At 40.6% G+C, this 26,291-nt stretch overlaps 1 protein-coding gene across 1 annotated transcript in view; it reads left to right on the forward strand.

Moving 5' to 3' along the window:
• Positions 1-26,291, forward strand: part of SMYD3 (SET and MYND domain containing 3) — a gene marked incomplete at its 5' end in the record, with an annotated part of 432,372 nt that overhangs the window by 371,223 nt on the left and 34,858 nt on the right. The window contains 2 exons of the mRNA XM_082481422.1: positions 1,385-1,472; positions 4,913-5,087. Coding sequence (XP_082337548.1) covers positions 1,385-1,472; positions 4,913-5,087 — 263 coding nt within the window. The remainder of the gene's footprint in view (positions 1-1,384; positions 1,473-4,912; positions 5,088-26,291) is intronic.

A 26,291-nucleotide genomic window follows, 5' to 3' on the forward strand; every position in this document is an offset into this window, starting at 1 on the left:
TTCCAGGTGATCTTTTTGATCAGAGAACTGATTGTAGGGGAAGTACATGTGCAAAATGCAGTGGGGTCAGGCTGCCCTCCTTGTAAGGCCCCACAGAATGGTGGGGCAGCTGAGACCAATCTTAATTTGATCTTGATTTAATCATCCCAGGGATACACACAGGTCTGCTGTTTCATGGAGCAGATGGAAAAACAAAACTGCAAATCAAATGTGAAAGTGAGTGCTGATTCTCACTGTAAATATTTTCTCTTCTGAATTTATGGTAAATAAGGAGCAGTGGAATGAGAAAATTATGCGGTTCTAGACAGATACAGATTACAGGCTTTTTAATAGAGGTACTCCTGTGATGCCCAGTGAGCACCGGTTGGTTACAAAGTGCTTGGTTAGATTTTCACGTACCTTCTCTGTTCATCTCCAGGCCTCCACCCCTGCTGAAGGCTGATTTTTTTAGAACTGTGTTTAAAATATTCCTGAAAGAATTTGCACTTACAAAACCCTTTTGCGAGTAGCAGGGCCTTTTATAAGGAGAGAGAGAGAGATAATGAACTGCAACGTCTTAAAGGCCAGATTTTTAAAGGTATTTAAGTGCTTATAGCAATGGAAATTTAATATCTAGATGCTTTTGGAAATCCCTCAAGATGCTTAACTGTGTCTGTAGATGCTTTAATAAATTTGTTCCAAGTGGTTTGCCTAAGGTGCAGTTAGTCACTGCTAGAAAGTTGAAAAGGGAAACTTTCTCTTACTGCTGTAGCCATTAAGCATTTTTACCTTCTTTATGACAGAGTGATGGAAAAATATAACTGTTTATAGAATCCGATGGAATAGGGAAGAAATAGCAATGAGTTATAAAAGAAAACTGAAGTTCAGCTTTTTCTGAGTAGTAGACTTCTCCTCTAAGCTCATGCTCATAACTGTAACAGATGAAGGTAGCCTCCCACTGTTTGTAAAGTCTCTCTAATCATCACATGGTTAATCAAAATTATTTGCTAAATCCTTTCTACAGCGTGGTTGAGAATCTGTGAAATATTAGGTAGCAGGTCATTGAGAGAATTTGATCTGCTCAATGCATTTTGATAGTAAAAATCACATGCTATTATTTCTCTTTTCTGCTTGATCATAGTTCTTGTTGCAATCCTAATATCTGGTTTGAGTATGTAATGTTTCCAAGTTTGCATTAATTTTCTTGATGTCAGCTCATTTACTTAAAAACACAGGGTGAGTATGAATGCCAGGTAAATTATTTTTTTTATATTTTTAAAAAATAGTGATACAATCCCCACAAGCAGCTTTCGTCAGTGTAATCTTTTTATCCTGTTTTTCATCATTACTGCGTATTCTCAGTTTACTGTTTTTCTCGTCAAATGCTTTTGTTTCCATTAACCAGGATGCTGAGAAATTGGCTGGTGAAGAGCATGCTTGGAAAGAAGTCAAAGATGCTGTAAATGAAGTGAGATATCCAAAATCAAAAGAAGGTATCCTTTCCGTCACAGGCTACAGTCTGTCATTCAGTTGTGAAAACTATCCAGAGAGCCCCTTAGTAAGCACTTAATCTTTTTAGATTTATTTCCTAAAGGTTTACATTTTTATGTTGGTTTAAAATTTATTTTTAATAGATTTGATGTTTAAACCATGTCGTATTCTTAATTGTATTAATAATAATAGAGTCTCTGATTACTTGGACTGGAACTGCTTCATGGCAGGGATGGTAGGTACCTAGGGTGCGAAGGGATATTTTGGCTCAGGTGTAGACTTCTGCCATCCCAGCCTACCACGTCATATAAATTAGCTTCTAAATGAAATAAAGCTTAATCTGAACATTGTTAAATTCTTTGTCCCATTACTCCCATTGTGAAAATTTCCAGGTTCTTATCCTTTGCATACCGAGGACAATAAGAAGGACATAATCACAGTCAGGTTCGCTGCAAACACTATAGAATCATTATAATAAGTTGTAATAATAATAGATAATTAAGCAAATTGAATGAGATGATCTTGCACTAATAAGCAAAACTGCACCCTAATGGCTATCATGTAGATATTCAATCCCATTAAAAAACCTAGTGAACAGGAAAACCCAAAAAAAGATGAGCAGAAGAGAGGTGGAGATTTTTACTAGAAGGCTATGATTCACCCCTCTGTCATCTTAGTCTAGTCAGTGGAATTTCACTGTGAATTTGGCTTATTGTAGCAAGGTGCCTTACCATTTTCAGGAACATGGGCTTTCTCTGGAGCTAGAAGGAATTAAATCTTCCAGTACTCCTTTTCATCAGCATAAAAAACAAGTTTCATAGTGGTATTCCAGGCTTGAAACAGGTAATCACAATTTTTATTGTAACGACAACAAAAAAGCCACCACAGCTGAGTTTCTTTCTAATCCAGAGAGATTCATTTTTTAGCAAAAGGGAAACGCTCATCTGACTTTAATCTTCATATAGTTTCTAGTCTGTCTGAAGTTCCTCTGTAGTCACTGGGTTGCAAGAGACAATAATGAAATAGATCTTCAGGCATTCAGTTATACTTCAGGGCCCGTGTTTTAACGTGAAAGTTAAATTAAAGTTGCGCAACATGCGGTTGCAATCATTTTTATACTGAAAATATGGAGCCAGTCCTATTTAATGTTCCTATATTTAACTGAAGGAGAAAATGCACCTACTCGATTTTGGTGGGGTCTTTAATTAAGGTTACTGATTTAACTGATATTTAAAACCGAATCAAACACATTGTAGTAACAGGTATCAGGACTGGTTCAAAAAATATGCCTGTGCTGTCCATTCAGCTCCCGTTCTCAGACCTGGGCTATTTGAAATGTGTCATCTTTCCTTCCATTGCACCACAACAGCAGTGCTAACTGGCAGGCAGTGGCAAGCGCGGTACCTGAAGAGAGGGCTCGATGTTTGTCTGCTTGCCAAGCGTGAATAGAAAGCTTTGCTTGCTGACTGAGGCACGTAGTCATTAGTTTCTTCAAGTGTAATTTTTTAGCAAACTAAACCAACAATTTCTACAGTTGAGAAAGTTAGTGACTTCCAAAACCTGATTATAACGGATACAGTGTTGTAATGCTAAATCTGCAGTTAGAGAACGTGAAACAATACGGGTGAGTGAACTGTCTGGGGCCCAAATTCTAGTTTAAACATGCAAAGTGAGATGCTAAAGCCAAATGCAAGGGGATGGTTGTGGAGGAAAAGGACTCCTGGGCACCTTGGGCCACACAGCAGTAGCAGAGCTGCTTGAGGGCTGCTTCTCTGCTCTTGGGCAGATACAGGACAGTCAGCTTCCCTTTTGCCCTGTGGCAGCTGATAGTGGGTTTTCCAGTTTGCAGTTTATGTACCTGAAAATTTGGCCTCAACAGGTTCTGCGATACAGCACATCTGCTATTAGATGGTAGTCAGTGAACAAAGCAGTATAACGAGAAGTAAAAGCAGACAGACTAATACTATGCATCAGCTAAAACGGTAATCTTTCAAGAATGTCAGTGCTTTGTACTTTCTACAAAAATTGTATCAAGTGGAAATAATATCCCTCATTCTTCTGTTTGTCTGTCCTTAATCAGTTGTAAAGAATACATGGATGTTTGCCAGAGATATAAAGGTTAAGGTGCAATTTTATAATAACACATTCCTTCCCTTATATGGTTCTTTCAATCCAAGAGCATGAGAGCAATTCACAAATAATTAGTTTAGCCTTGTAGCAACCATACTATAAATCCTGGCCCAGCTACATAGTAGTCACATTCTTAAAGTTTAAGTATGTAAATATTCCTATGTTCAGGAAGGACTAATTACTTCATCACAGGGTTACCATTGTGCACTTAAAGCCATTGCTGAATTGGGGTGAATAGTATTTTCAGTAATGTCAGGAAGATAACTGCTGAACTTCCCTGAGTTGATTGTATGGAAAGGACTTTGATACAAACAATGTTATTACTTCTCTTACTCTAAGTCTATTTTTTTTATTATTATTTCATTTGTTCTTACTGGTGTGTATAGTATCTTTTTGGTGTTTAGACTGCTTGAATTATGGGACTCCCATAAAGTCCCAGATGGCAGTACTCATTTAAAGTCTGTGTGTATTGGTATTCAGCGTAGGTGTGGTCAGAGAGAGAAGAATTTGGTCCACAGAGAAGTCAAGCCAATGTAGAATGTAATGAAATAAGTGATTTGTGGTAAGGAATATCTAACTAAAGTGAATGCAAGCCCCAGCTTACTTCTCTTCCAAACACACAAAAAATCTTCTTGTAGCATTGGAGGAAAAATCATCTTTACTGACAAGATCCATAATCCTGAATTACAGTCAGACATCAAAACTGTGATGCTTTTCTTTCTCATGCATGAAACATGCAGCTGTACATGAAAAAAAACAATGCTCTTTACAACTGTTTCAAGGAGAAAGAAAATTAACTAATTGCAAGAAAAGGTTCTAATTTCACGAGAATTCTAAAACAAATCTTGGGCAGCTTAAAAGTATGTGTCATTATTTTAAAATATAAAAAATAATATTTTTTTTAAGCTGCTGAGACATTTTGTTAAGACATGTTTCCATTGGTTATTGCCCTTGGGTGTAAGGTTTGGAGAAGTATCTTAAGTCAATAATAATGTTTCAGCAGCTAAATAAAAAGTACTTGAATTTTAGTTTGTTATGTATTAAAATATCCTTTCATTTTGTCATTTTTCTTTTACCCTTTATGGCTGAGATACTGCCTTATTTAGAAATTGTTTTGCTAAATGTAAACAAAGCATAGTTACCTAAGCTACCACTTCTGAGTTCAAGTATGTTTTCAAGAATTGAAGCAGAGTCTGGAATGATGGCAGCTTTTTGATCTGCATGCCCTGTAGCTCTTACTCCTTGCTAACAACATTTAGAACGTGCATTTTTGTTTGATCGAAGACAGTTCTTTAACTAAGCCTAATAACAGAGTGGGAGCAGGTTCTGGCAAGATGCCAGAATCTCTTGAGCAGCAACGTGGGTCGTCTTCCGGACACAAATATCTATCACCTGAAAATGCTTGACTGTGCCATGGATGCCTGTATTAACCTTGAATCCTGGGAAGAAGCTTTGGATTATGGCAGCAGGACTCTGGGACCATACAGGTAAGAGATGTAATTGGTTCAGCTGTTTCCAAAGGTGGAGGGAGAGGGGACTGTCTCATTAAAAGCGAGTATTGTGTTTCGTCTGGGTGCTTCTTGCTGGTTTTATTTCTTGCTGTACATCTTGCCCTGCTTTTCAGGTTAATGGATGAGGCAGCACTCCCACTCCGCTTCCACGGTCAGGCTGAGAGCAAATAAAATCATAATAGGAACTATAATAATAACTGATTATTAGCTCCTCGCTATTTCATGTGTTCAGATGCTGCCCTGTCCCTGATCAGAAGCTGACTTTCTGGTTCAGACTCCACTGCCATGAGGTTATCGGTGTTTTATGCTGAGCTAGGTCAAGCTTGAGTGACAGGTAGTTGGCTGAAATAATGTATATTCTTTGTATAATCTACACATAGAGTTTACAGAAAGAATAAAAAAAAAAAATCTTTCAAAATGCAGTTTCAACTGGAAATGAAAAAGGGAAGGGGCCGAGGTGGTGAAGCACTTGCTGTTCTCTCCATCAGTACTTGCTCTCAGTCTGATGACCTTTTATCGATAAGGAATGATCCTCCAGGAGATCCTATGTGGTGTGGTAGGTCTTGGAACTTATTGGAGCCTGTAGCTGTAATGCAACTGTGGTCATCTAGTGGAGAAAGAGCAGGTGCTGCCTACTTTGGTGTGCTCTAAAAGCTCTATGACTCAAATCTTTGGATTCTGAATATTTGCGTTGTTTGTAAACCTGTGCTGAATATCCAGATACCATGTTATTCGTGCATGAATGTTCATTCTTGGGAAGGTATTTTTTAGAGCATCCATTTCTTCTCTGTTGGTTCTTCTACATCCTATGACGTTCCAGTACATAGTAGATGTTGAGAAGTGTGGGGGGCATGTTACTGCTGAACAATATGTGCTGCTGTGAATATGAACATCTCAGATTTTGCACGTCTTCCCTAATCAAACCGCAATGCCACCAGGATTCAGTATTTTGCCTGAGGAAATTTCATGTGGCAGCCTATTTCTGAGTAAAACTCTGGGCTTTACTTGAGAAACAACACGGCGTTTCAGAGCTTTCACTAGAATTAGCAAGAAATCTGCATAGGCTGTGGTTCACTAGAGCCGTAGAGAAGCTTGGTGTTCATATGACTATTGCTTCTAATGAGGAGGGCATGAGTACCTAGAAATTCTCACATTTTTGAGGGTGAAATTCACATCGTGTGTGTCCCACTTAACCTTTCAAACAGGGCTTCTGTAGTACTGCGGCAGTACATGCCTCCTACCAGCCTTCTACCGTGCGGCACGTTCCAGATGAGCAAAGTGGTCTGCCTGTTTTAATGTTCCCTTATTAAATAAATTTTAAAAAACCCTCACTTGTTGGGGTTTGTTTTATTTTAAAACTTGTTAACTCAGTTCTTCACAACTGACAACGGAGGATATTTCTACAGACATTTCCAAGAGCAGAGATTACAGTGAGACTGAGTGCAATTTTACCAGATAATTTAATAAAGCTTTCTCTGTTTTGCTGACTGAATTGTACTGTAGTTTTTAAGCTGTTTAATGCAGGAGTTTGGAGATGAAGGAAAGGGTTTGACTGTGCATTCAATTAGTATCTCTTAAGGAATGCTATTTACATAAGATATTTGACTTTTTTAGCACCTTGAAGGGCTTTTCCTTGTTCTCTTCTCATCCAAAAGCGTTATTTAAAAGAGACTTCCAGTTGTTGTTCTTTCTTTATACCTTTAAGTCATCACTACAAGCTTTGACACACCTGAAACAAAATCCTCAGTTTCTCATTACAACAAATTGTGCCCTAAGCAGCAGGAGAGCAAATCCTAGGAAATCTTTTGGGATGCATTGAATTTCTCCTGTTGAATCAATCTACTGCTTGGCTGCTCCTGCAGTTCCATTATAGCTATCTATTTTCCTTTCCTCAGCTCTGGAAAAAGTATTCATACAGCTCTCCACAGGGAATCACCTGAGAATTCATGCAGTCCATATAAATAGGAAATCGTTGTTACAACTTTTAAAGGCTCTGGAGATTTGGTCAAAAACAATTTTAATTTCAGGTAATGTGTTTATTGTGCATTTTCCATTTCTTTAGCAGCAGGAATAGTTTTCAGTGCTCTGTGACACATTGTATGGTTATATATGTTTTCATTGTGACGGTTGCTGACGTTTTCAGAATCATCCACTTCATGTAACTGGTGGAGACAGGTGGTTAAACTACATAAAACTGATTTGTCATACTGAATACTGACCTCTGTGTATTAGGTAGTGATAATAACCTATGAGGAACATTGGTTAGGACCTCTCAAATATTTTTAGAACTTCCAAAAGAAGGGGAGAGATGGTGGCTGTCGAGATGAAAAGCTGCCTTCTCCTTTTGTGCTGAACTATAACTGGCCTTTATTTGTTAATGCCTACAACATGTACTTTCTCTGAGTAGCCCAAGCCAAATGTATCTACACAGCTTTTCTTGTAAATGTCACAGTAAGAGTCTGTCTGTCCAAGAGCCTTAACAAAAGTTAAGACATTTGCCTAAGTGAAAGCTGCCCCGCATCATAGTCAGCACTCAGCAGCTTGCAAAAATAAACTTCCTTTCAAAAATCCTCATGAGCCTTAACCACAGAATAACAGAATATCGCCAAGAGGTGTTACATGGGTTTGTCATGTCTCAGTTAGCACATTCACACTCTGGGCTGACTGCTGTTCGTGAAGAATCAAATTCAGAGATACTGAGTGAGGCAGACTTCCCTTAGGTTACCTCTGAGGAAGGACCCCAGTGTTTAGCCCTTAAATTGCAGAGAAGGCACATACGTTCTGGGGATTGGGTTGGGGTTTTCTTTTTCCTTGTCTCAAGTATTCAGTGCCTACAACGCAGACGAAGAGTGGAAATATGCGTCTGTTATAAAACTCTGCTAGATGTCCTCAGCTATTGTGACAAGAGTAATAATAAGAAAAAGAAGTAGCTAAGTGACACCATGGGCCTACTGGATTTAGGAAGCAGAAGGGACTGAGTCAAGCTGTGTCGCCTCTCTGGGCTCCTGTGGCATCAGGTCTGGTCAGATTCTGATACTGAGAGGACAAACATGTTCATCTGTTTCTGTTCTGCGCTGCTTGTAATATCCTGCTGAACTTAAAGATAATGTATAAATCTCACCGATTTTCAGATAGACCGAGTTAATTAAAAATCCTTTGTCTCCAGTGCTGCAGCATTAGGAGTTACTGGAGGGCTCCAATGTTAACAAGAGGAAATTCCTTCTTTTCGTCCCATATAGAAGTGTTGTGCAGAAATGCTGTTCTGTTTCTTCCCCTGGCAGCCTTGCACATCCTTCCCCCTCCATCCTCCCTCTGCTGAGTCAGCACCGATACAGGGCTTCTGCTGATGTGGCTGTTCTGCTTCTGAGTGGGAGAAAGATGGGTAGGTGCGAGCATCCCATATTTGTGTTAGACGTGCATCATTTGTCTGCTCTTCTCACTCCTCCTATCCTTCCCAGTGACGTTTTGTAGTATCCCGTTACTTTGCCTTTCCTCAGTGACTGAGGTCTTTTAGGGAACAGAGAAAACAATCCCAGTCAACACAATTTTTGATTGTTTTGCAAATGGCTGGTTAAGAACAGTGGCTGGGATGTTCTTCTTGTTGAGTATTTTCTGAGAACATGCTTGAATTTTCATCGTGTGAATGAAATGTCAGCCAGGAGTTTCTTATTTAGAATTCTAAATCAATAGATATGATGGACTGTAGTTTCTAAGTATGTGAACTTCAATCAAAAGGCAGATTAAAAATTGATGGTTGCCATAGTATCTTTTCCATGAGTCATGATCTTGCAAAAAAGCCAAAAATAGCTGTAGAACCTAATCTTGGAAAAGACTCTGAACCTATTTTCTCTTCTTCAAAAACGCTCTTCAATAAAGAGTCTAATTTTCTTTTGGTCTGATTTTCCCCCCTTTTCAAGTGTGTTTTACAAAAAAAAAAAAAATCCTCTTCTCACACATACGTGTTTTGTAATACACTCATGATATATGCAATGACTGGAAATAAATTAATTTTTTTCATCTTTACCTACGATCAAATATATATGGTTCTTTACTGAGTTCAGCAGACTCCTGAGTACTGGCTACTTCTGAGGCATTTGACTTGAATTTACATTTACATTGAAAGTTAGAGTACCTAGGAAACTAAAAAAAAAAAAAAAAAAAAAAAGTGAACTGCAGTGATAAATTGGACCACTGGAGGATGCTAGTGCTTAAGGGTTAAAGTCTGTCTTCAGCTCCAGTCGGCACCCTGGTTGTGGGAGGTCCCATGGGGACTTTTGCCTGGCTGGCAGATTTCTGAACCTACAGATAGTAGTAATTCAGTGACCAAAGTTCAGTGTCTTAATCATAAAACATCAGTAGTAAACATTAATCTTACCTCTGGGATCACCTGAGAGGGAGACAAAAATGTGAACGTGGAGAAAGCAATTCAAAAAAAGAATGAAACAAAGAACAGAAAGAATAAAATCTACTTTGCTCACTTTGCTGGGGTTTTAGAAAACGGCCACCGGCATTTATCTCTAATGTTTAGATCAAAATGTGGGGAAAGAAGAGAAAAAAAATCTTACCAACAGACTGTAAGAGATTGAAAAAATACAGCTTACGGGAAGATCTGAATAGCTGGGATATCCTTTTGTTCCGTTGTCTAAACAAAAACATGTGAATTAAGATTTAGGAATTGATTTTTGGTTCATGAATGGTTCCATTGATTTGTCATCTAGAGATGGTAAGATAGTAGTCCCAAGTAAACATCAGAGGTTTGTGAAGAGAAGAATGAGGTACATTTCCTAAAGAAGTAGGTTGTGTCTGTGCAAATGTACAAGTCTGGGAGCATCACAGCTCATTGGAACCCCAGGGACCTGTTGCTATAAAGCGAGTGAAGAGCACCAAGCAGCCTTGGTGCACCTTCAACGTAAGGAAATCAACAGAAGGTCTAGAGCATGATAGTGATCAGCTGCTAAAGCAGGTAGAAACAGTGGGCAGCACCAAGATCACCTCTCCGCTTTCCTCCCAGGGATCACTCTTCACTGTTTATGTTTAGTGAGTGATGTGAGATTAGCTGACAGTATTAGCATAAATTAGTGGAGGCCAGACCATCTTTACAAACCACCGCAGCTCATGAAGCAGTTAGAAATCCTCACGAGAGACTGTTGATCCTATATTTGTAGTCTAACAAAACCATTCTGCACTTACGTGTCTCCTAGTGTAAGACCTTCTCATGCACTGTACGCGCCTTCTAGTGCAGACCTTCTCATGCACTGTACTCTGCATATTGTCACATTATACAGCCTTTCCAAAAAATAGGTTATATATGAACATTTGTATCGTTTGTATGATAATTGTCTTTCTTCCTACTGTATCCCCACTTTATCTCATATATCCTTTATGTGAGATAACACAGGCCTCAGTAAATTTTTTTTGCCACGTATTTGTTATTTTAATCAGAAACTTCAAGATTGTGTTCTGGAGAAGTTTGGATATCTCATATGCAGATCTGAAAGGGCAAAAATATACACCACAAAACCATGAAAACTGTAAACTCTAGTTGGTGCTTTTTTCTTGGCCCTCTCGGTAGGAAAACCCGGTAGAAATTGGAGAGGGTATTATCTCTCGTTAATTTTAGGTAATTCTTCCAAAAGGCAGATGTTAATGGCAATATTGCACAATTTCTGGCTTCAATGTACCTGCTTTATAGATAAACGGGGCTCATGCTTGTCCCTGGCCCAATATCTTTAGGAATCCCATAAAGCACTTCAAGGAGCCCACTCCTATCTTCCATTCCTCCCTTCTTCCTCCCCTCCAGACCCTTCCAATGACAACAGCCTTTTCCAAAAAAAAAAGAAAAAGAAATGTTTTATGTCTGAAGTCTGGTGCCTAAGTTATCTGTGTCCTGATCAATCTGTTTCCCACATAGGAAATGGATTTTCTGGTTTGCTGCTTACTTGCTACGTACATCTGCATAGCACCAGTGCCTTCAATTCTTTGATACTTTTCTAGTTGTTTTTCTTGTATCCTTCCATTACAACCATGTGTTGTCCCCAAAAGCAATATTGAGCTGCGTAACCCTCAGTGCCTTCTGTAAGCTCCCACTCCCATAATTGCTCCACCATCTACCTTTCCTCATTTTCACATATTGTGCATATGGGTAAAATTTCTTACTGTTTTTTCCAGTCGTGCCAGCTGTTTTTCAGACATAATTTTGATGTCTTTACATTGTCCAATATACTCTGTCACACATGAATAGAAGTTCAGCAACATCAGTGTTAATTTGCAGTACCTTATTCAGTATATACCACATTTCTTATGTAGCCCAAGACAGCATCCTCATGGCTAAACTGAGGAAGTGTGGACTGGATGACCGGATAATTAGGTGGACTGCGAACTGGCTGAAGGAGAGAAGCCAGAGAGTCGTAGTCAATGGGGCAGAGTCCAGTTGGAGGCCGGTAACCAGTGGAGTGCCTCAAGGGTCGGTACTGGGGCCCATATTATTCAATATATTCATCAATGATTTGGATGAGGGAATTGAGTGTACTATCAGCAAGTTTGCTGATGACACTAAGCTAGGAGGAGTGGCTGACACGCCAGAGGGCTGTGCTGCCATCCAGAGAGACTTGGACAGGCTGGAGATTTGGGCAGGGAATAACTTAATGAAATACAACAAGGGAAAGTGTAGGGTCCTACATCTGGGCAGAAACAACCCCAGGTTCCAGTATAGGATGGGGAGCTACCTGTTAGAGAGCAGTGTAGAGGAGAGGGACCTGGGGGTCCTGGTGGACAGCAGGATGACCATGAGCCAGCACTGTGCCCTTGTGGCCAAGAAGGCCAATGGCATCCTGGGCTGTATTAGAAGGGGGGTGGTTAGCAGATTGAGAGAGGTCCTCCTTCCCCTCTACTCTGCCCTGGTGAGACCGCATCTGGAATATTGTGTCCAGTTCTGGGCCCCTCAGTTCAAGAGGGACAGAGAGCTGCTGGAGAGAGTCCAGCGTAGGGCAACTAAGATGATTAAGGGAGTGGAGCATCTCCCTTATGAGGAAAGACTGAGGGAGCTGGGTCTCTTTAGTTTGGAGAAGAGGAGACTGAGGGGTGATCTTATTAGCGTTTATAAATATATAAAGGGGGAATGTCATGAGGATGAAGCCAGGCTCTTCTCAGTAGCAACCAATGATAGGACAAGGGGTAATGGATTCAAGCTGGAACACAAGAGGTTCCACTTAAATCTGAGAAGAAACTTCTTCTCAGTGAGGGTGACAGAGCACTGGAACAGGCTGCCCAAGGAGGTTGTGGAGTCTCCTTCTCTGGAGACATTCAAAACTCGCCTGGACGCCTTCCTGTGCAACCTCATCTAGGTGTTCCTGCTCCGACAGGGGGATTGGACTAGATGATCTTTTGAGGTCCCTTCCAATCCCTAGCATACTGTGATACTGTGATCGTGTGACTTTCTTAAATCGCTTTATTGCTGCAAGAGTTTTCTGACCATGTTCATCCAGTAGCTCTATATTTATATGCTGGTGCTTACTAGCTGCAGTTTTAGCATCTAGTTTCAGTTTTAGTTTCTAGTTTCACCTTTCACTTATGCCAAGAGCTATTTGAATCCGAATTTTACAGATAGTGATCGCCTAGAAATGTTAGTGAACTCAATCACCAGGTTTCCCAGAGTTTCATTTTTCTCTGACATAACTACAGGTGTTGATTTCCCCATCTCTCACATAGCATTTCCAAGGTGTTTTAAGGCACTTCGTGAGAGCTGTGTTCTCTGTCAATGATAACTTCATCTGTAAAGGGTGTTTTTTTGTTGTTTTGGTTTGCACGATAGCATCTCTTTCAGATTAAGATATTAGACCATTTAGGGCTTCAGGCTTTGTCTGGAATAAGGATTTCGGTCCTAGTCTACCTGCCTACAAGAACTGAAAGATCCAGTTTGGGTTTGTTTTTTTTTAACTTAAGCAGTAATAGTTGGTGTCTTTGTCTTGTAACCAGGGAATCCTTTTATTATTTTTCATTAGTGTACTACTTGCTATTACACACCAATTAAAGTGCATGCATGAATAAAATAAAAGTGACTATTAAACATGTACTAAACAAATACAAAGCTCTCATATACTAACCTACAAGTGCCTGAGTAGATATTAGAGAGACCTGTGTGCTGTGGGAAAAATGCAGCACAGTTATTCAGCTGGAACGATTTTGAGAACAATTTTTAAGAATTCACAGTGTCTGTGTGAATTTTGCTAAGAAGAAAAGGGGGGAGTTGATGGCATACAGATTCTAAACAAAGGTTTGGTTAGAACCTGAGCTAAAATGGGATTGGGAAGTGATATCAAGGGAACAATTAACAGTTAAAAATAGATACATATGAAGCATATGTGGAGTTTTGGATTCCTTTGACAGTAACTGAGCATTGCTTTGAAAAAGCTATTTTGGAGGCAGAAGTCATGGTGAAAAGGGAGACAAAGGGGAGGAGAATCATTAAGAAAAGAAAGAAAACTTACAATACTATCTCTGATGAAAGAGACAAAAAAAGAGAGAGGGCCTGCAGAAAATAGCAGCAGAAGAGTTGTAAGGAACAACGCATTCTCTGGGGTGAGAATTAGAAAGACTCTGATTTTATTCAGAAAATATCTATTTCTTTGTTTGAATAAATTGTCAGTTTGAGTTGAGGAGGCAGAGAGTGGAGACTTGGCAGTGCTTCTAAGGAGGAAATCAAGAGTTCCTAGTGGTGGAGATGTGAACAGTGGTGAAAAAGGAAAATTGTGGTATTTAAGCAAGAAAACAGTCTAAGTCAACCTTAGAGATAAAAGCTGAAAAAGATGAAAACGCAATAATTTTTTCTATTGAAAAAGTGGAAAAGTTACCAAAAAGGAAAAACACAGTTTTGAGGGAGGGAAGAGGAAAGGAGCAGCAGATAAGGAGAGCAAAGAAACTGAAGAATGTAGAGTCTGTTTAAAGGGTGAATCAATGAGCTTGACCAGGGAGAGGGAGTGATGGAAACACTGCTTTGAAGAGGGTTGTGCAGAACCAGAAAATTGAAGGAAGTATTGTCAAACAAGAACTGTGTCAATGAATGACCAAATTCCTAGTGAGATGATCCATCCAGCACGGAAACCAGAGAATGAAGGTCAGAGAGGTTCTGCAGCAAAATAGGTGATGCTGACTAAAGCTGAAATTTCCCAGACTGATGTTGATAGCAAAGGCAGAGAAAAAAAATGAACGTGCAGGTGAGAGGGTAAGGTAAACTAGTGCAGTGAGCGGAAAAGGTAAACTACTGCAGTGAGCAAATCCTAGAGACCACAGAGTTATTGGTGTGATGGTAGGCCACAAGTTCACCCACTCAAGATCTGTTAGTTTTCCTTAACCCCATAAAACTAGAAAATCCAGTCCTATACAGGGAACATTCGGAGGTATCAGAACTAGTTTTAAATTATCTAATCCCGGTATAAGAAATGACACAGCCACGTTAGGATAGTACTCTGCCTCATGTAATTAGCAGTAGAATTGTGCCATAGGTGACTACTCAAGGAAATGCTGAGAATATTGACTGCTACACAAACGGTAGTTGTAGTACCTCATAAATACAACAGCTCCTGGCCTTCAGAAATTTAGGTAATGGCTATTCTTCTCCTTACTTCCCTGTACAACATCAAAACGTTGGATTATGCAATTTAGATTGAAAGGGTTGATGGTGTGATGTGACCTTATCCTCACCTGCAAAACCCTCCTGCATGTATTCCCTGGGCTGCCACAAAAGGTGCTTCTTCCTTCCCTTCCACTCTAGTTTTCTACTAGGCCAGAACCCCACGCGCTGTCTGATGGTATCTAACCCTGAGATGTCTGCTGAGCCCCAGATAATCCAATTTCATGGCTAAGCAGGCGATTCAGCGCTTCTCCTCTCCCACCCCCTTACCTCTCCCAGATGCTCTTCTCCTCCATTGAGTATAGTGGAACCGCTTTTCTCAGGTTCAGTTTGTCGTTTCATCATCAGGCAAGACACAGAAGCCTGAATCACCTTTAGTAATGTGACTTTGAAGATGAAAGTAAGAAGGAAGAAGCAAAAAGCAAATGAGTAGGTAGAGAGCTGAACACAGACAGTGACTGATTACAAGTGTTGGAAGGCTAACAAAAGACAGGCTGGGCTATAGCACTGCGAAGGAAAAAGGCTCTGAGAAACAGAAAGTAGTCTGCCCAAAGGGCCATGAAAGCTGACAAAAGTGAGAGCAAGATAAATACATTGGAGAGAAAAAAAATTGCCTTCAGAAAATGATGCGGGTCCAGTAATAAATAATAAAAAAAATAGGTATTTTACAAACAAAATAAAGTCATCTTGGTTACACGTGACTAGTAAAGGGAGAGAGGGAAGAGTACAGGCAACCAAAGAACAATTACAAGAAGCCCAGAAATATCAAAATTAGGGAGGAAAAGCCTTTCTTTCAACTTCTCCCCGTCGTCACAGAAGATAAAAGAGAGAGAAGGCAAAGAAAACAGATACTGCCACAGTTGCAAACACTTTCCTAAGAGGAAAAACAGCTTTCTCTAGCAGTGCTGTGCACTCTTGGAAGATATGGTTGATGGGCTGCCAGAAGTGAAGATAAAGTTCTGGAATCAAAGTGTGTTCATTACAGCCACATCATGAATACATTTCCATATTAATTCAGGTACGTTGAATGTTGCACACCAAGGATTTAATGTATTTTTAAGGCTGGCCAGCATTTCAGAAGTCTTCTGAAAACTGGCAAAAGTGACAGCCAACAAGTAGAAGCATCCTAAACCAGGTCTTTCAACTTGATTCATTGTTGATGAAATAGAAAAGAGAAGAAGAAAAGAAAATCTTTTCATGCAATAGTGTGCTTGGCAGACTTTGAAAAATGGAATTAGATCCTACATTGCTACAAAACAAAAGCCTCAGTATATGCAGTCATAAAAAGGAAAAACATTTAGGAGATTAATTTTCTTGTCATAGAGGGAATTTGCAAGATTTACCACAGCATTTTGTGGAGAACTTCACTTTAGACAGTGACACAAAATACACATTTTAAAAACGTTTATGTAAATACAACTGGAGATCTTGCTTGGGAAAAATGGGAAGTGGTTGCATGCTGTACTCTTTGAGGTGTTCCGAAACACAGACATTGTGTCCTATGGAACATAATGTAACTTCTCAAATCTTACAAAAAATCACACAAAGTAACTTATGACCAGGGGAATGTCCTGCTAGTTAGTTGCTTGGTCTCATGACAATAGCTAGAGATAAGTTATCTTAGATATTTATCTCAGTACTGCACCAGCATAAGGCCTTTTATTTTTCAAGGGATTTCAAAACGTGTAACCAAGTTGGGCAATATTACCTCTACCAATTCACCATCTTAGAATTTTGAGATGAAAAGCAGGTTTACATGCTTGCGGTAAGATAACATCCTGAATGCATACTCAAGCTTTACCTGTTGCTACCCGTCTGGATTCAGTTCATCTGTGTATTGTCTTGCTGGCATGTTTGCAGTGCAGGTGAGCTCTACCAATGCTGAATATTTATCAAAAGACATTATCAAATTGTGCAAGGTTGCTTGTGCCACTAGAGAGAAAGTAAGAGAGGGAGGGGCAAAAAAGGTCTTTTTCATCAACATTCATAGAATCATAGAATAGTTTGGGTTGGAAGGGACCTTTAAAGGTCATCTAGTCCAACCCCCCTGCAATGAGCAGGGACATCTTCAACTAGATTGGGTTGCTCAGAGCGCCGTCCAACCTGACCTTGAAATGTCTTCAGGGATGGGGCATCTACCACCTCACTGGGCAACCTGCGCCAGTGTTTCACCACTCTCATTGTAAAAAAAAAAAATCCTTATATCTAGTCTGAATCTACCCTCTTTTAGTTGAAATTGAACATTAGGAAGAAGTTTTTCCCTGTGAGGGTGGTGAGGCACTGATGAAGGGATAGAGTGTACCATCAGCAAGTTTGCTGATGACACTAAACTGGGAGGAGTGGCTGACATGCCAGAAGGCTGTGCTGCTTTACAGCATGACCTGGACAGGCTGGAGAGTTGGGCAGGGAGGAACCTAATGAAATTCAACAAGGGTAAATGTAGGGTACTGCATCTGAGGAGGAATAACCCCACGCATCAGTACAGGTTGGGGGCTGACCTCCTGGAGAGCAGCTCTGTGGAAAGGGACCTGGGAGTCCTGGTGGACAACAGGATGACCATGAGCCAGCAACGTGCCCTGGCAGCCAAGAAGGCCAATGGCATCCTGGGGTGCATCAAAAAGAGTGTGGCCAGCAGGTCGAGGGAGGTCATCCTCCCCCTCTACTCTGCCCTGGTGAGGCCGCATCTGGAGTACTGTGTCCAGTTCTGGGCTCCCCAGTTCAAGAAAGACAGGGACCTGCTGGAGAGGGTCCAGCAAAGGGCTACAAAGATGATTAGGGGATTAGAACATCTTTCATATGAGGAAAGGCTGAGGGACTTGGGTCTCTTTAGTCTAGAGAAAAGAAGACTGAGGGGGGATCTTATTAATGCTTTCAAATACTTAAAGGGAGGATGCCAGAGGGATGGGAGGAGTCTTTTTTCAGTGGTGCCCATTGATAGGACGAGGGGTAATGGGCACAAGCTTGAACATAGGAAGTTCCATCTTAACATAAGGAGGAACTTCTTCACTTTGAGGGTAGTGGAGCGCTGGAACAGGCTGCCCAGAGAGGTTGTGGAGTCTCCCACTCTGGAGACATTCAAAACCTGCCTGGACGCTGTCCTGTGCAACCTGTTGTAGGTGACCCTGCTCTGGCAGGGGGGTTGGACTAGATGATCTCCAGAGGTCCCTTCCAACCCTGACTATTCTGTGATTCTGTGAACAGGTTGCCCAGAGAGGTTGTTGAGGCCCCATCCCCGGAGGTGTTCAAGGCCAGGCTGGACGTGGCCTTGGGCAACCTGGTCTGGTGGGAGGTGTCCCTGCCTATGGCAGGGGGTTGGAACTCGATGATCTTCAAGGTCCTTTCCAACCTAAACCATTCTAGGATTCTAGGATTCTAGTTTGAAACTGTTATCCCTTGTCCTATCGCAACAGGCCCTGCTAAAAAGTTTGTCCCCAAACATTAAGCTGTGACACAAATAAAATGATATTGGCTTTCACTAAAAATGTTAATTTTATTAAGTGCTGCATGCTTTCAACCTCCTGCCTTGCTCTGAGAGCAGCACTGTCCCAGGGAAGTACTGCTGTCTTCTGATACCGTGAGGAGAACAAGAAAATACAGTGCTTATACACCTCTAACGAGTTAAACTGTGTACACGGATGAACAATCAACTCCAGATATTGCAGTGGGACACAGCTTTTCCCCTCCCGTTTGCAGTAGTGAGGGTTGTCCCTGTGTCTGATCTTTGGATTTGAAAAACACCAGGGATAGAGCATTTACTGCATCCAGTGACACTAATAAAAACCCACAGCAAATTGTACTCAGAACCGCTAAGTTAAGCAAGGGAAGAGTGACAATAAATTTGCTGATAAGTGGAAAAGATGGAGCTCCATAGAAATCAGTGGTGGTTTGTGAATCCTGATTTCACTGAAGGTCTCAGGAACATGCGATTCAGTGGCAAAAGGCCTTCACTATTGGTGATAATGATGTGGTGTATATAATTGGGGGAGTTCAATCTGCTTAGGGAGTCAAGTTTTCTTCTGTGAAATTTATTTCAAAGGTCAAAACTAGAAAAATATTTGCCAGGTTGAATGTGGAAGAAAATTTACTTACAATTTCTCTGATATTCACCCTAAAACCCTATTTCTTCCTTTTTACGCCTTATATTTAAATGTAAGACAGGGTGAGGTTCTTGGCTGCTCCGAACTAATTTAACTTTTTTTACATCAGGTAAGGATGTAGAAGATTCTTCATGAAACTCTGCCTTTCTCCCAGGCACAAATACAGATATTCATGGTGTATATTCACGTTTTGCATATACTTATACCAGTTTCTCTTGCTGTTACTGCTTCCTAGCTAGGTAAATTCATAATTAACTGGATTGCTGGTATCTTTAGCAAGTCAGGTTGTATTTTACTTCAGTTTTGTTGCTAATGTTTTTATATCTGCCTATTATTCCCTGTCTTTGCAGTCATTTTATCGAGATCTATCTGTAATGGCTTCAAGCAAATATATGCATGCTTAAGCCATACAAGTTGCATTCCAGTAAACAGCGCAATCCTTGGGCCATTTCTGCACACTCCTCAGGTGCCTCATCCCTAGCCCCCAGGGCTACCCTTTGGCAAATTTCTGCTTGCTTTTGTTTAAATGGGGTTGACCAAAGTGATTTGATTTCCAGGGTCTTTGGCAGTGCGAGTGACAGCAATGGCTTATATAGAGATACCTTAGTCTGTTCCTGAAACAAAGTTAGTGTGTTATATTCAATACAATAACACTACCCCAACTTGTGATTAAGTGCTTAGTGAGTTCCATTTCCTTATAAGAACATGTGTAAGAACCCAAGAATGTATGCCACAAGTGAACTAAGCATTAATCTGTCAGCAGCTTAAGTGTGTTTGGGATAGTGCAATGGAAATATGCGGTATAGTGACACACTGTTTGTTCTCTGGGAAGCACTTAAGAGCAGATGGAACCTGTAAAACAGACTGATTCGTGAAAGTGTGCAGCTTCTATCAGATTTGTTGGATGCTTCCATGTTTTAACCTAAATAAACACCTAAATAAACATATGCTTGAATTTTCAGTAAGGTGCCAGTAGCTGTAGGTAGGGAACCCAACATTAATAGGTGCACAGAAATTCGTCAGGATTGGACTTTTACTTAAAAGGCATGCTTCTCTCCTAAAATAATGAGATGGATAAAAAGTATAGCATCACTGTGGATATATCCTAAGGATGTGAAAAAAAGTTTAAGGATTCTACAACAATGTAAAGAATAAGATGCTGGAGTCTCATTACAATTCAATGGAAAATTAAATCCGTAGCAGGCATGTCTTAAAATTCTAGTATAAATCAATAGCATCTATAGAAATGAGGTAAGGTTGTATGGAAATGACATACAAATCTGTAACATTAAATAGAAAAATGTTGAGCAACCTACAGATCCGTTAAAGCATACCGTAAAACTCTGCAGGCAATGGATATAGTGGCAAGTTGAATTCCACTAGGGTATGTGTGTAAGGGAGACATTACATTTGCATCCTTAGTAGTGACTTTCTGAGCTCCACCACTTGCGAATCTGAAGAAATAATAAACCCCATATCAAAATCCAGAAGACCCTTATATTTATGCAAGTCTTAACCACAGGCACTACTTTATGGTTTTTGAGTTGCATGCCTTTTTGACGGTGACAATTTAGTTTTTGTGTTCCAAAATTTGCACCAATTTCAACCTTGGGATGGAATTTGCAGACAGCCTATATTGACATTTATCCTATTGTTTTATACTGAAGTAAATCAGCCTAATAACTGCATCAAAAGAAAGGCTAGATTTTCAGAAGCTTGGGGTTTGTTTTTTTTTTTTCATTTTCTGAAAGCAATCAAATCATTGTGTCTCCCAAAATAAAAAAGAGAATGTGGATTTCTAACATCTTGCTTTCTGTGTGGTGCAGAATTTCTGTACCTGTAGCAGAGACCTTGTTTCAGCTGATTTCTAGAAATTTGCCTGGGGTGAGTGGAGTAAGAAATAATATTAAAAATGCGTCTCTGGAAATATAATTCTACTCTTATGAATTATGTGTGCTGCAGTCTCCAGTTAACTTTAAAACTACATTTTATATGTTCTTCAGAGTATAGTATATAATAGTCTATTGAGCTATTTTGCATGTGCTGTTGGTAGGAGGATATATCCGTAGCATGCTTTTGAAAGGCTCGATAAAGGTTGTACCTCTTCAAACCTAAGTGAATATTGACTACGCAAAGTATGGCAAAACCTCTATAGCCGCAAAAAAACCCAAAAACCAACCCAGACCAAACCCCTCCATTTTTTCCAGCAATAGTGTATCATGCATATTCTTTCTGCCCAAAGCACAGGAGAGCAGACCGGCAAGGGTCAGGGACGTGCTGAAGGAATGCCATACGTTGTCCCAGTAAGTGCTTCGTCTTGCATCAGTCACTAAGAAATTAGACATTTTGGTGTCAATGAGGCTTCTATGTTTGTGTTGTCTGTGCCTTTGTTTGTTAGTGCTACCTAAAAACTTGCATAAAGACAGAGCTGTCAAGCGTATGAAGTTCCTACAAGTTTGTAGAAAGCAAGAGGCCACATGTAGAGTGCCTATAAAGAGAAAAGAAGTTTAAGCTCGTGTTCAAATATATTAACAGGCACGGAAATGTCCACATAGCAAAAAGCAAGTTGTAGTGTCCCAGTGGTGGGGAAAAAGCTTCAGACCTACCTTACTATGGTAGCATAAAACAACCATGAGCCACAAGGAGTTTGGTAAATTTTGGTGTTCCGACAACTAGCTGAACTCTGTCATTCTGCTGCTCACCTCAGTGACACAGCTATGGGCAGAAGCTAAGCCCTTTCTCACCCCCATTGGGGAAAGGGAGAAGGTACAAAGGAGGTGAAACAGAGCCATAAATAGCAGCCAGTATGTTTGTTTATTCTGAGGCCCATATTTCTCTTAGAAGTGATGTCATCAGAGCTCAACATCTGCATTTTGCAGGCATAGTACTCCGTGATATTACATCTCGATGAATGCTTTAGATTAACAGAATTTGCACACTATCAGTGGAAACATTTGCTTTCCTGCCTGCTTTTTGTGCTACGGAATGGTTGATTTGGTTTGTTGTAATTATTTTGTTTTATATTTAATGTAGGGAGCAAAAAAATTACCATGGTAAAACTGGGGTGAAAATTTTAAAAACCAGGCAGATCTTGAATCCTGTCTGCAACTTCAATGTTACTTGAACATTATGTGAAAAAAAAAAAAAAGTCATAGCATACACAGCAGTTCTTACTACACTGCCTGGATGGAGTTGAGAGGTTTTGTCAAGTCTGCAATCTTTTATATATCAAAGTAAACACAATCTTTGGTTAATGTGTTTGGAAAAAATTCAAAGCCATCAGGTGGAATACTTGGCACTGTTGTAGTTGTTGGCAAAATTCTCTTGGCTTCATTAGGGCTAGAGTTTCATCTGTTGTGCTGGCTGTAAATCAGTCAGCTATACATGGCTGGTGGATGAGTCATATGGAAGTGTCCCCAGTATCTCCAGAGCTGTCAAGTCTCACACACTGGGTAAGAAACTTGGTCTGCTGACCTCTCCTTCATGCTCCCCAACCCCAGTGCAGTGTCTGTTGCTTGTCTCCATCTCCGTGTCTGTCACATCTGACAATGAGGATCCCTGGGAAAAGTCAGATGGAATAATTTATTGCTAAATGATTCATTATCCAGGAGCAATGCAGTGACAGGTCCTCTTCTCTCACGTCCCTGGAAGTGCAGACAGTCACACTCTCATACACTCATCATCCAACTCTTGAATCTTGTGTGTGTGGATCCTGTAGCATGTTCCTCTTTCTCGGTTCTTTATGGGTAAAGACACTTTCATAAATTCAAGACCTGATTCTCTTTCACGTACATAATTTTTAAATTAGCAAACTTCTCTGGAAGAGAGCTGCACTTACTACTTTTGCTCACTGTAGGAGTTTTTGTTACAATATGTTGACAGATGTTTCTAATTCTCCCTCAGTTCAATGAAGCATTGTCTGCTCTTTAATTTTACTGTAGCCACATTTTGCAATTTTACTTTATTCTCAGTAGTTGAATATACCTACTTTTCACACTCTGATGGAGATTACAGATTATTTTATCATGTAACCCAGACAAAGCAGTGATTTTGAAAGCAAAGAAGGTTTCATGAGGCATTAGTAGAATGCTCTTCACTGTATAATGCACCCTCTTCTGCTAAGCAGAAGGGGGTTGGGTAATGCAAAAAAAAAACCAAAAACATTATCAAGCCTTTTTTTAAGTCTCACTCTTTAACTTAACATCAGTGAAGAAAACCACTGAGTAAGAGTTCAGGGAAATGAAAAGGGAACTTATAATTAATAATTTTGAAACTGCCCGAGTATGTTACTTTCCTCTTCTTGAAAAGCCCACTGTGCAGTGTAGGAGTTTGTCATAAATTATGGTCCTTTTTGAACGCCAGTCTTTAATAAGCTGATATTTGTGTACTTAAAATTTCTCAGAGAGTTTTTTTACATGGAAATTATGTGGGGCCAAAGCCATCATAAGATTGTGCATCCAATTTTGTGAAAATTGATACTTGCATGACTGTTGCCCTCTTTACTCTTTCACAGCTTTTGGGTTTCAGTGACTTCAGTATGGTGACTTGATTTCAAAATATTTTTTAAAAAGAAGCCAAAGAGAGTTTGGTGGATCAGAGGGACCAGACATAATGTTACTATCTAACTTGAAGTGATAGAGAAATTAAGTCAGTGTGTAGTGTAAGTGCAAGTCTAAATAGTTAGTGAGAATAAAACCAGCCTCTGGCTGATGCTGGCAATATATTTGGTAGTGGGAGTGTTGGGGTGGATTGTCACAGTCCGAAGGAGCAACCCCTGATTTATGTACTGCCTTGTTTTTAATAGCTGCCACCTTTGTTCCTTCTCTAGTCTGAAAATATCCCAAATTTTGTACATGGTCTGCCTTCTGTGTCACTGCATGTTGCCCTTTTTCATCCCTGACACCAACCTATGCTTGCCCTTTGACCAAGCCATCACTGACCATTAACTTTCTGCTGATACAAATCATACCAGTGACCAGAGTCATGATATTTATGTAAGATATATCCAGCCCTCTGTTTTCAATAAGAAGACTATGTTATTTCAGAAAAAAAAAAAATATTAAATAGACATACTTTATAGAATGTTGTCTGGTTTATTCTCCTGAAGACAGCTTGCTAACAACAGTCACTCAGGAGATCTGTTTTTCTTCTTTACATTTAAATGTTTGCCTTTTGTAAGCCACAGATTTCCCTGAAGTGCTATCCATAAATGTACAAGCATACGGAAAAGTTGGCTGCAGACATGTGCAATGAGCATATTGGAAACTTGCAGTCTGTGAGCTCCTCAAAACACAGGATTTCAGAGCCTAGCTCAGTATGCTCCTTGTAGCCTTTCACTGCTTGTTAACACACAAGTCCTTCATGATAGCTGTGAGCAACACCAGGAGAACTTCTGTCTGTAAGTGTGTCAGCTCTAAAGGAAAAATACCACCATGCCAATGGTCAACAAGTGAGTCGTTCACTGGTCTCCAGACCTAAGGGAGCTATTTTTCCATTAGATTTTTGTCTCTGATTGACTGACTTATTATGCTGATTGAGTGGATGATAAGTATGCTGCAGTGTTCATGCACTACTTATAACACATCAGAGAATTCACTAGAGAGACAGCATAATGGTTTTATAGCGCACAAACCAGTTTCCCATAAGTGGGCAATTTATAACATTTTTCCTGCATGCATTCCATCATATAAAATAAGGACGTGACTGGTGACAGCCAACATGGCTTCATCAAGGGCAAATCATGTCTGACAAATTTGGTGGCCTTCTACAGCGTTGGTGGATAAGGAAAGAGCAAGTGACATCATCAAATGCAGAGCATTTGACACTGTCTCACATGACACAACTAGACGCAACTAGAGCTCAACCTGGCTGCAGCTGTTAAGGATAATAAAAAATGTTACTATAAATTCGTTAATAACAAAAAGAGGATTAGGGAAAATCTCCCTCCTTTATTGGATGCAGAGGGAAACAGTTACAAAGGATGAGGAAAAGGCTGAGGTGCTCAATGCCTACTTTGCGTCAGTCTTTAGCAGTGGAACTAGCTGTTCCCTGGACACCCAGCCTCAAGAGCTAGGGGACAGGGAGGGGAAGCAGAATGAGAGCATCACGATTAAAGAGGAAGAGATCCCAAAGAGTGGTGCTCAATGGATTTAAATCCAGCTGGCGGCCGGTCACAAGTGGTGTGCCTCAGGGCTCAGTGTTGGGACCATTTCTGTTTAATGTCTTTATTGATGATCTTGATAAGGACATAGGGTGTATCATCAGCAAGTTTGCAGATGACACCAATTTAAGCAGGAGTGTTGATTCCCAGGAGGACAGGGAAGCTCTACAGAGAGACTTAGATAGATCGGATCATTGGGCCAACATCAATGGTATGAGTTTCAACAAGGGCAAGTGCCAGGTCCTGCACTTGGGCCACAATAACCCCATGCAGTGCTACAGGCTTGGGGAGGTGTGGCTGGAAAGCTGCCTGGCAGAAAGAGACCTGGGGGTTCTAATTGACAAGCGGCTGAATATGAGCCGGCAGTGTGCCCAGTTGGCCAAGAAAGCCAATGGCATCCTGGCTTGTATTAGAAATAGCGTGGCCAGCAGAAGTAGGGAGGTGATTGTGCCCCTGTACTCAGCACTGGTGAGGCCACACCTCGAGTATTGTGTCCAGTTTGGGGCACCTCAATACAAGAGAGATATCGAGGTGCTGGAGCGAGTGCAGAGGAGGGCAATGAAGCTGGTGAAGGGCCTAGCAGACAAATCATATGAAGAGCGGTTGAAGGAGCTGGGACTGTTTAGTTTGAGGAGGAGGAGGCTGAGAGGAGACCTCATCACTCTCTACAACTATTTGAAAGGACACTGTAGAGAGGTTGGTGCTGGTCTCTTCTCACAGGTAATTAATGACAGAACAAGAGGTAATGGCTTCAAGCTCCAACAGGGTAGGTTTAGACTGAATATTAGGAAAGAATTTTTCACAGAAAGAGTGGTCGGGCATTGGAATAGACTGCCCAGGGAGGTGGTTGAGTCACCATCCCTGGATGTGTTTAAGAGACGTTTAGATGTGGTGTTGGGGGATATGGTGTAGGGGAGAACTTTGTAGAGTAGGGTAGATGGTTGGACTCGATGATCCCAAGGGTCTCTCCCAACCTAGACAAGTCTATGATTCTATGATTCTGTGACATCTGTGTCTCTAAATTGGAGAGACGTGGATTTGATGGATGGACCACTTGGTGGATAAGGAATTGGCTGCATGGTCACACTCAAAGAGTTGCAGTCCAAGTGGAGACCAGTGATGAGTGGAGTTCCTCAGGGGTCGGTACTGGGACTGGTGCTGTAACATCTTTGTTGGTAATGTGGACAGTGGGAGGTGATTCTGCCCTTCTACCCTGCTGTGGTGGCACCCCACCTGGAGTACTGTGTCCAGTTCTGGGACCCTCAACATAAGAAGGACATGGACCTGTTGTATCG

The sequence above is a fragment of the Vanellus vanellus genome (genome assembly GCF_965231255.1).
Source record: "Vanellus vanellus genome assembly, chromosome: 3".
Classification (NCBI taxonomy): domain Eukaryota; kingdom Metazoa; phylum Chordata; class Aves; order Charadriiformes; family Charadriidae; genus Vanellus; species Vanellus vanellus.